Source organism: Chrysochloris asiatica, unplaced genomic scaffold, assembly GCF_000296735.1.
Source record: "Chrysochloris asiatica unplaced genomic scaffold, ChrAsi1.0 scaffold00034, whole genome shotgun sequence".
In the NCBI taxonomy this organism is placed as follows: domain Eukaryota; kingdom Metazoa; phylum Chordata; class Mammalia; order Afrosoricida; family Chrysochloridae; genus Chrysochloris; species Chrysochloris asiatica.
This window is the reverse complement of record NW_006408552.1, coordinates 2700920-2712119: the sequence shown is the minus strand read 5'-3', so window position 1 is coordinate 2712119 and position 11200 is coordinate 2700920. Positions and strand designations below refer to the sequence as shown.

The following is an 11200-nucleotide window of genomic DNA, read 5'->3' as shown; positions in this document are numbered from 1 at the left end:
GTTGTTAACAGAGCCCTTAACAGGGGCCAATCTCCTCCTGGTGTGGTGCTGTGGGTTGGCGCACTGGACTGCAAAGTCGGTTTGAAGTGCAAGGTTGACAGCTCAAGCTCACCAGTCACTCCTCGGATACCCTATACACAGTCGCTATGGGTCAGAACCGACTCAATGGCAGTTAACAAGAAAACAATCTCTCCTAACGAGGTTCAAAACCCATTGTGGCATCAAGGCCCCCATGATTCGGCCCCTTCATCATCACTGGAGGAACTCTTCCTTCTCCTTTTTCTCATTCCTTCCCTCAGACCTCGCTCAGGTCACATTCACCAACCACCCACACCCGCCCCCCACCCCCGCTTTATCTCAGCGACTCAGTCAGGCTGCTGGTGGCCTCCCGCTGCTGGCTGGAGTCCGAGCCAGAGCCAGAGGCAGGGAGAAAGGACAACAGGAGGGCCGAGTGCAGTCCCTAAAACAGGCTCTTTAATAACATTTATGTCTTCACTGAAGAGCTTCGCTTCTCCCACCCTGCGCCAGCGGGGCGGCCTGGGGGCACTAGTAGAAGGAATACTGGTTCTCCACAGCTCTGGGACGGCCCCGAGTGCCCTCAGCGCCCCCCTCGGGGGTCTCATCGGAGCCACTGCCCGGGGGGTCCCGTAGACGCTCAGCGCTGTCGCTGCGGGGGCCATCAGCAGCACGTGGGGGCGCAGGCAGGGCAGCGGTGGCCGAGGCGCCTGCGGTGGTGGTGGAGGCGGCGGCGGGCAGCTCAGAGGTTGAGGCTGGTGGAGTGGCAGCCGGCGCAAGGCTGGAGAAATAGTGTTGGCCGGCGGGCTCGCTCCAGCAGGCGGGCACGGCGGGCACAACACTGGGCGCGGGCCCCGGCTCTATAAAGAGGAGGCTGGGCGTCAGTGGGCCTCCCTGCCGGCCCTGCACAGCACCCCTCCCCATCCCCAAGTCTGCGCATGCCGGACAGGGGTGCGGACAGGGGTGTGGAAAGCACACAAGGGGGTGGGCGAGGCTGGGGCAGGACTTGAATCTCGGTTTCCCGATTCCAACCTGGGTCTCTCCTTCCACCAGCCTCCTTACATAATGAACGGATGCGGTAATCCTGGGTGCCAGAAGGCTGTGCATTGCTCACACACAGGCCTCGGCACCCCCACCCTCTGCCCTGCTTTCATCCGTAGCTATGCAGGGGTCTCTGAACACCACCTTGATGAGGTCAGCCACCCTCTGGCCAGACTGGGGTCAGCAGAGCTGGTGCTCACTCCCCCACACTGGGTGGCCACCTGAAGGTCACCCTCGCCCCCTCTGTCTTCTTGTCATCCCTCGGGCCTGATTGGGGGTGTCTTACCAGGCAGGGGACCCTGCGCAAGCACATAGCTTCGAAGGGTGATGTCGGCGGAGCCCCCGGACTCCAGCGGGATGGGGTGGGTATGGAAGTGGCGGAGCATGTCCAGCACAGACTGAAACCACAGGTGCTGTACGTGGCATTGGCCCTGGCCATTCAGGGACAGGCGCAGGTGCTGTAGGCACAGATGAGTGGAATCAGTGACGGACCTAGAATGGACACTTGGCTAATGCTTCCGGGGCGGTTTTGGAGGCCGGATCGGGAGGAGCCACTCCTGTGAATGGAGTAAGTAGCCGGGCTGGGGCTAAATATCATGCGGGACCATCCATACCAAGCCTGCATCCATGTCCTTCATCCCCATCTGTAGTCCCTCCAAGGTCTGAAACCCCCCTCAAAACCAAACCCTCTGCTATTGGGTGGACTCCAACTCATGGTGACCGTGTAGGGCAGGGTAGAACTGCCCCTTACTAAGGCTTCCGAGGCTGCAAATCGTTATGGGACAGTCAGCTTCATCTTTCTCCTGCAGACTGGCTTTTGAACTATCGACCTTGTGGGTAGCAGCCTGATGCTTAACTCATGGCGCCACCAGGGATCCCTTCATGATTCTGAAAGTAAGGATTAATGCCTCCATATTAGTTATCAAAACCAACAGATATGTGTTGGAAGAATTGCAGCCAGAGTGCTCCTTGGAAGCCAGGATGGCCAGACATCGTCTCTCATACTTTGGACGTATTGTCAGGAGGGACCAGTCGCTGGAGAAGGCTATCATGTTTGGTAAAGTTGAGGGTCAGAGAAAAAGAGGAAGACCCCCAACGAGATGGATTGGCACAGTGGCAGCATCAATGGACTCAGGTATAGGAACAATTGTGCGGTTGGCACAGGACTGGGCAGAGTTTATTCTATTGTGCTTAGGGTTCCTGTGAGTGGCTAGTGACTCGATGGCACCTAACAGCATAACAATTAGAGATGGAGAAACTGAGGCACGGGAGGGAGAGTGACTGGCTCTAGTTACCAAGCACAGAGCTGGGAGAAGAGCGCACGGCTGTGTGACTCTCCTACCCTAGCCAGCTAGGGATCTGCCTTCTGTCCCTTACAGAACTAAACCCCAGAAGGGTAGAGACCCCCCCAAGCTTGGCAGGTGTCTCAGGGTGAGATGCCAGGCACCAACTAAGCAAACCCAGGGCAGGGATGCAGCTCCAGTTTCTTAAATGTCTGAAAGCGTGGCCTAGGAAGGCATGGGGCTTCCGGCCCTGGAGGTGAGCAAGATGGGCTAGGGCTCCTGGTGTCCCCTCCCACTAGCGGTCATCACGCTGCTCTGAGAGGTGGGCTGAGGGGAGCAGCAGGTTCAAGGCCTTGCTTTGCCATCCCTGGCTCAGTGGGTTGTACCCACCTCACCTCAGGCTTGGGCACAGCTCAGACCCAGCCTTCTAGGGAGGCGGCATTGCTGTAGGTGGAGCTTGTCGGGCAGCTGCTTTTCAGGAGGTGCCCCAGGGAGGTGCTACTCCCGCTGCCAGGGAGAGTGCTAGGAAGCACTGAGGGACCGTGGGGGCCCTGCAGGTGGACACTGACCACCTACTGCAGGCCAGGAGCAGGAATCCTGGTTCCTCTTCCTCCAATGGGAACTCATGGAAGGAGCTGGAGCTGGTCTCCTTCCTTACAGGAAACATGGTGAGGAACTGTCTTTTCTGTTGTATTTTCATGGGCACCTGGTCTTGTTATTAGCATATGATGCCCCTCCACAGTCTGGGGGCACCTCCACTCTTTTGCTCATGCTGTGTTCTATTGGGGGTCTCCCTTCCCACAGGTCTCCACCTATACAATTCTCTCTTCCACTTCCCCTCTCAGGTCCCAATCTAGCTAGTAGGGCCAGGAGACCCCTTGGCAAGCCTGCTCTCTGGACATGACTTCCTTCCCTGGGCACTGACTTCAGCATAGGGCTGCTCCAGAGCGAGTGTACAGGATGAGGGGCTGTCTGGAAGCGGGGCTCTGAGGACCTTGGCTGATGCCATCCCTAGCCTGGGTGAAGGCCCCTCAGATATTCCAATGCACAGGGTCAAAAGGGACTTGTTCAGTTATAACCCCAGCAGGTGTGTGTGTGGGGGGGTGCCCCCAGCAGGTGGCATCTCTCAAGATCATGGAAAAGCTGGCTCTAGCTGTCTGTAGCCCTTTAATCACGGGGGATGGGAGATTCACACCCTGGCCTAGGGGATGTCATGCAAGCCCCTGCTCACTGCAGCCCGGGGTCCAGGACTACACTAGCTCTCCCATCCCCATGCAGACTTACCTTCGCTTTGCCCTGGAAGTTGAAGGTCAGCACATACTCCCCAGGTCGAGTCTCACTCTGGCGGATTACGAAGAGACCATGGCTCCGTGGGCCCCCCGCAAGGACCAGCTGAGCGGCCTTGACCCGTGACAGTGTCCCGTGGAACCATGGGTAGTCAGAGAGTTCCAGGTCAGGCTCAGAATCTGCCTCAGGCTCCGTACCTTCCTCCCCTGGGGAAGGAGGATTAGTGGGGGAGGGGAGAGGACAGGGACAATCAATGAAATCACGGGTACAGCTTCTCTTTGTCTTTCAACATAATAAAGTGCTGTTTGAATTATTTTACAACTGTGCTTATCTGGCTCAATCCACGAGTTAAACTGAGGCAGAGAGAGACAAGTCATGGAAAAGCTGAAACAAATTGTTTCCTAACTCGGTCCACTGCTCCCCCTCCACCCCCCAGTGTGAGCATCTTCAACCCCCAGGTTCCCTTCTAAAAGCCTCTCCTTCCAGAGCTACTGGGGAGCCGAGGCTCAGGTGGGTTGTGAAGGGGTCCCAGGGAGCCACAGAAGTCCAGGTCTGGGGATGGATCCAGGAGAGGAGGGGCAGGGAGGGCAAGCTGCCCCCACTGGTACCTGTGTTACTGTTATCACTGCCACTGCCACCAGGGGACTCCAAGGTCTGTAGGAAGGTCTCTAGTGGGACACGGACCAGAGACTCCCCGATGGCATCCCGAGAGCGGCCATGTGGAGCGGTCACCACCGCACCCCCAGCTGCTGTTGTCTCTGGGGGCCGGGGCAGGTCAACTGTAGGGCAAGCGGCAGATAAAAAGCATGTCTGTCTGTCCACCCCTGAGTGTCCACCGTCTCCAAGCCCATCCCCTGCCTACCGTCGGCCAGGAGCTCACAGCTACAGGAGGACACGCGGCTGCCCAGACAGCCTCCCCGGGCACAGGAGAGCTCAGCATCTTCCTCACTGTCCCTGTGGATGCAAGGAAGGGCATAGTGCCAGGGAGGCCGGCAGCAGCTGGCAGCCCCTATCCTGCCCTCTGCTCCGCTCCTAGCTCACTCCTTAGTTTCATGTGAGGGACCCAATGTGGAGAGGCCCCAGGTGACTCCCGTCCACCGAGGGGTGGGCTTGCACAGACTTGTTCCAGGGGAGGGGGAGGGACTCAGGGTAGGTGATACCTAGGCAGCTCCCTCCTCTGCTTGGGTTTTGGTCTCCCCATAAGTGCAATGAAGTATCTGGCACCCTGACAACTCCGGAGAGTTGCATAGTGAGGTGCACTTTCAGAGGGGCGAAGGAAAACGTTTGCAGAGCAGATGGTGGGGAGGGTGGCCGGGAGGCTGGGGGCCTGGGTGAGCTCAAGACTTTCCTTATGCTGCTTTAAATGAGGCTGTTAATTAGCAAGCAAGGACCCCTCCCCCTGCAGCCTGGCTCCCCCAGGAGTGGGCTGGAGCTGCTGCCAAGTGTTGTGCTGCTGGCCTGCCTGCCCCATCCCACACGGGCTCCTGACTGCACCTGCCCTACCAGGCTCCCCCTGTTCTGCACACTACCCCCCACCCCCACGATAAACTCACTGCTCTGCCCCTATTCTCTTGGCCTGGCCCAGGCTCCTCCTCCTCTCAGCCACCTCTGACCCCTGGGTTTCGAGGACTCCCGGTATCCCCCTCTCCAGCCCTTTGGGTTCACCCCATAACTGCTCATCCCCTGGTATTCTGAGGGCCCTCAGGGGTGAGGACAAGACTTCTTGTACTCCAGATTCTAAGGCCCAGGCCCTGCGGGGTGGTCCTAGTAAAGCCTGCTGGGGTGGGGGCTGGCCCACACCCATGTAGACAGGGCTAAGATAAGGGGCTGTTTCTCTCTCAAGGAACTCCTGCCCCGACCAGGAGGTTGCACCCATGACGGCTGGATCAGGGGCACACCCCAGTCAGACCCCCACCCCAGGGTCATGTGGGCACTCACCCCGGGTCCACACAGCCCTGGATGTCAGCCACCCACGAATGTTTCTGCAGCGAGTCAATGGTCTCCAGGATGTACTCCGCTCCATTCTCCACCTGGGCAGGCAGAATCCAGCCCTCACACAGTGCTCCAGGCCCACTCAACCCTCAGCATGTTGGCTCCTGACCCCAGGACCCATGGCTGTGTGCTGAGCCAGTCTCACCCTCCTCTACGAAGGCACACTGGTGTGAGCAGCAAAACACTCAGTGGGGCCTGGTCACAACCCCAAACCCAGGGCAGCTCCCGGGTGGAGGCTGCAGCCCACACTCTCAGCAAACCTTTCCTCCCAGCCCAGCTCCTAAGACAGCATCCAGCCCAGCGGATATCAAGGTCTCCAGGCCCACAAAAGCTGGCTGGGGAGGGAAGAGCTAAGCCTAGCATTCCCAATCCATGCCTGGCACCGTGGAGAGGGGCGGGGTCTCGCCACCCTCAGGTCACCCTGAGAAGTTGGCTGTTAACAGAGTCATAGGGTACCAGATACACCTTGCTCACATGCCAATGCTTGGGGTGTCCCTATGATGAGCACTCCCGCCCCCCCCCAATAAGCAGCCTCCAAAAGGGTGGGTGTGTGGGAGGAAGCTCTTCTACAAGCCAGACCCCGCAAGAAACTCATCTCGACAGCCCTGCTGGGAGAGCCTGCATCTTCCCCATTATACAGATAAGAAGACGGAGGCCCAGCGAGGTCACACACATGGTAGTAGCAGTGCTGGGATCTGGACTTAGGTCTCAGACACACATCTCTGCGCTGTGTCCTGCTAGCATCTCAGAACTGGGAGGCTCCACAAGCCTGCTCTGAACAAGCCTGCCCTGAACAGAGGGGAAACTGAGGCCCAGAGTGTGGCTGGCATTCAGTGGCTTGTTGGAGTTGTCTCGGGCATGTCTTACCCAGCAGATAAGATGCCCAGTGGACAGAACTGTGTCTTCAGCCCCAGGGTGTGGGGCTGGTGATATCTGCAAAGTGAATAGGTGAGGTATGACCACACGAATGTTGTTAAGTGCCGTCGAGTCAGCGCTGACTTAGCGATCCTGTATCCAGCAGAACAAAGCACTGCCCAGTCCAGTGCCATCCTCACAATGGTCATGTTTGACCACATTATTGCTGCCACCATGTCAATCCATCTTGTTGGGGGTCTTCCTCATTTTTACGGACCCTCTGCTTTTACCAAGCAAGATGTCCTTTTCCAGGGATGGATCCCTCCTGACAATATGTCCAGAGTAGGTGAGGGGAAGTCTCATTTCAAAGGACATTCTAGCTGTGCTTTCTCTGCCAGTCCTTGGCTCCTCCGGTATTCTCTGCCATCACACAATTATTCATTGCCCAGCTTTTGCATGCATATGAAGTGACTGAAAATCATGGCTTGGTTGAAAATCTTCAACCTCAAAGTGACACCTTTGCTCTTTAATACTTTAAAGAGGTCTTCTGCAGCAGACTTGCCCAATGCAATAAATACATCCTTTGATTTCTTAACTACTACTTTCATCAGCATTGATTGTGGATCCAAGCCCAATGAAATCCTTGACAACTTCAATCTTTTCTCTGTGAGGATATTTTTCTTCTTCTTTACAGTGTGTTGTAATTCATACTGAAGGTTGTATTCTTTGATCTTCATCAGTGAATGTCTCCAGTCCTCTTTGCTTTTAGCAAGAAAGGTTATGTCATCTGCATATTACAGATTATTAATAAGCCTTCCTCCAATCCTGATGTCATGTTTTTCTTCATAGAGTTCAGTTTCTGGGATGATTTCCACAGCATACAGATTGAATAAATACAGTGGAAGGATACAGTGTTGGTGCACATCTTTCCTGATTTTAAACCACAGTGTCCCCTTGTTCTGTTTCAATGACTGCCTTTTGGTCTATGTACAGGTTCCACATGAGTACAATTAGGCACTCTGGAATTCCCATTCTTTACAATGTTATACACAGCTTGCTATTAACCTAAGAGCTGAAAGCCTTTGAACAGCCAATAAAACACAAGTAAACATCTTTCTAGTGCTCCTGCTTTCATCCAACCCCATCTGACATCAGCACTCATTCCACGTCCTCGTGAATTTCAGGCAACTCCCTGTTGATATATTGTTGCAACCGTTTTTTGTTTTTTCTTTTTCCTTTAAGTTTCTATTGTGAATTATGTGGGTTTACATGGGAGAACATCAGCTTCACATTCATCCTTTCGTATTTTATTTCATTGCAATGATTATAATGCCCTCCATGCATCATCAAATAACCAAAGGGTACAACCCACAGGCCTGCCCCCCAGCTGTCAGCACACAGTCCCTCTCCCTCCCTGAGTCCAGTGTCTCCAGTCACTCCATATGTCCACGTCATCATCTCTGTCTGCATCCCTGCCTCTCTGGGTAGGGTCACACTCTCCGCTTTTCTCATTTGATGGTCCCAGGGACCTCCACTCCTGGGCTGCAAAATCACTTATTCCCTTCCTTTTGTCAAAAAACATCTACCTCTACATTTCCAACCCTCACAGTCAGTCCTGATGGCAACTAGTCACTATTGCACCATGAGAGTCTTATCCCCCTCTCCTTTTGCCAGCCCAGTTCCAACACATTGGAAATAATTTAGTGGAGGTTCTACCTACCCCTGCTGTGTGGAACTAGGCTCCCTCTTGAAAGCTTGTAAGCCAGTCGCTTCTTGCCTTCACCTCATTTTGGGTATCCAATGTGCAAGTTGCTCATCCCTGTCAACCCTGTGTACCGAGGGGGTAGGAGTGATCCTTGCTGTAAAGATTTGTTCCCTTTTTTGAGCTACTACATCCATAAGTAGAGGTAAAGTTCATCAAATTGTAGTGGGTTACCCTTTTTTTTTTCCCTTACTCTTTTTTCTTCTTTCTTCTTCTAGTCTGATCATCCAGCCATCGAAGCCAGGTCAAGTGGGTACTATCTGCAAGTATGGGTGTTCTTGTGCATCTCCTCTCACTTCATATCAGCTGGACATTTCACTCTCCGCTCTAGTCCTCTGTGGCCCAAGAGTCCCTGGGTCTTGGCATACTGCTGAACATCCAGGTCTCCACCCGGGTTCACAGGAGTCTATTGAATATGGTTGGACTCAGATCCCAACTTCATTGCCTTTTTTTCCCCCTCTTCCCTTATCGGTGACCAACGTGGTCACCAGCCAGACCACATGCCTGCTTGTGTATTCCCCTTGAGTCCCAGTCTTGGAAGGGAATTTGCTCTGAGGGGACTCTACCACTTGCCTTGATAGCTCCCAGGCGAAAAGCTTACTTGTTCTTGTAGTAATCAATCAGACTGCCATTACTGTTTCTGATTTTTCCTGCTGATCTTTCTTCACAAAGTATCTTCTATTCTTCTAGCCACTCCAGGCTGGTCTACTAGCCCTTTCCAGTAGAAATTTTCCACCTCAGACAATTCTGGATGGGGTTCTGGTCTTATGCAATGCAAAAAAGCTCCACAGGAAGCCTCTTTCACTGGGCAACTTATGACTCCCTTTAAGTATTCCAATCAATTGTAGGCTGAAGACGGACTTACAAGCTTTCTATTATGATGTTTCTGGCTATTCCTTTTACCCCCCTCAAGTGTCTATTTCACAATGGTAGACAAGGGAAACCAAGATTCAAAAGACAGACAAATATCTTAACATTATTCCCCTCTTTTACCCATTCAAACCATGCCTCAATCCCTGTATCCCAAAGCCCTGTTGTCCCAAGGCTGTGCATACCTCATCATTTACCTCTGTCCCACTTAGCCCATGTGAACCTGCCTAACTGTTCTCCTATCTGCCTTGTTCTTCCATTCCCTTCCCCCTTCTTGTGTATTGCTGCCCCCCCCCACCCTAGCACCCTGTGTCTATTCCCTACCCTGTGCTCTATCTTCCCCTCCCTCCCTTCCCTCCTCTCATCCAATACATCTCAGTGATCAGCAATTATATATAATTTTTTTTCCCCCTTTTAGGGTGGGTTCTTTTTCTTAGTCATTTACAATAATGGTCCTATGCAATATTTCTCCTTTTGTGACTGACTAATTTCACTCAGTATAATGTCCCCAAGGTTCATCCATGTTATATGGTGGCTTACAGCTTCCTTGTTGTTCTTCAAGGTAGCATAGTATCCCATTGTGTGTATGTACCACAGTTTGTTTATCTATTCTTCAATTGATGAGCATTTAGGCGCAACTGTTTTTAAAAATAATCTTCAACACAATTTACTTGTGTATGCTATTAATGATATTTTCCAATAATTTCTGTATTCTGTAGAGTGACTTTTCTTTGGAATGGGTACAAACAGGGCTCTTTTTCAGTCAGTTGGCCAGGTAGCTGGCTTCCACATTTCTTGGCTTAGAGTAGTGAGTGCCTCCAGTGTTGCATCAGTTTATTGAAACATTTTAATTGATGTTCTGTCAATTTCCGGAACCTACAGTACAGAGTGGATTTCTTCCTTCAATACCATCAGTTTTGGAACAAACAAGATGGCGGATCGGGTGGAAGTGCAGTGAAGAGTGCCATCAGCAACAACACAGAAAACCGGACCAAGCAGGCTCAGGGGATGGTGCCAGAGCTCTGAACCACATATAAAGGAATATTTAGAAGGTTGGAAGGCTTACAGCTAGTGGAGTTTGTAGCAGAAGCAAGAAATCCATTGCTTTCTAATTCAAGGTGTCAGCTGCTCCTGGAGCCGCCATCTAGGGCAAGATCAAGCGGGGGAAGGATCAGAGCAGCCATGGACACCTGATAAAACCGTGCAGATAAAGGTGTGGACATTTTTTTTTGTATCTGTTCACTGGTCTCTTGCTGTCTGTGCACCTCCATTCTGGTGACTAGAGGGGGTGCCAGAGTGAGTGGACACCCTCAGAGAGTTCTACTATGCCTGTGAACAGATTTTGAAATTTAAAGTGACAGTTTCCACTAAAAACCAAACAGTAGTGCAAAACGGCCACAGCCGGCCCTGAACTGTTTATCACTAGGAAAAAGGCCTGAACAGGGATTGTGGATCAGGATAGGCAAACTGAAAAGGAAATAGGCCAAAAATTAAATCCTGAGTTACATCACAACGACCAACAGTGGCATCTTGAAAATTCTCAGGAAGAAGAGTGAAAAGGGAAACCCATCTCCTGATCATATCTACCTGGAGACAATCAGAAAGCATAAAGAATACCAAAATACATACCTATCTAAGTATTGAGGCCACAGATAACTTCTGAGTATGCCCAAAAAACAAAAACAGATGACCATATCAGCACATATTCAGAAACGAGATAAAGTGACTGAGGTAAATGAGCTGGAAGTAGACCTACACTCCATACTGGAAGATGGGCAGGCTTAGGAAATGCCTGAGAAGGAATTCAGAAAAATGATTATAAAATGTATTAAAACACTATACAACGGAACTGAGAAAAATAAGGAAGACATCAGGAAAGTGCCACAGGAACAATCAAATAAGATAGATACAGCATTGGAAACAATTCAAAACCTACAGAAAGAGATCCAAACGATTAATAATAGAATGTCAGAAATGGACAATACACTGAAAGGGCAAAGGAGTAGAACTAAAGAGACAGAAGCCAGAACTAGTGAGCTAGAAGATAAATCTCTCAACACTACTCAGACAGAAGAGCAGGCACAAGAAAGAATAA

The 11200-nt window shown here is 52.0% G+C and overlaps 1 protein-coding gene across 1 annotated transcript in view; it reads right to left on the bottom strand.

Annotated features, from left to right (window-relative positions):
• Positions 1-546: 546 nt before the first annotated feature.
• SH2B2 (SH2B adaptor protein 2) overlaps positions 547-11200 on the bottom strand; it is a 25004-nt gene continuing 14350 nt past the window's right edge. The window contains exons 3-8 of the mRNA XM_006859673.1: positions 5565-5656; positions 4489-4580; positions 4235-4405; positions 3624-3832; positions 1343-1514; positions 547-875 (exon numbers count right to left, since the gene is read on the bottom strand). Coding sequence (XP_006859735.1) covers positions 547-875; positions 1343-1514; positions 3624-3832; positions 4235-4405; positions 4489-4580; positions 5565-5656 — 1065 coding nt within the window. The remainder of the gene's footprint in view (positions 876-1342; positions 1515-3623; positions 3833-4234; positions 4406-4488; positions 4581-5564; positions 5657-11200) is intronic.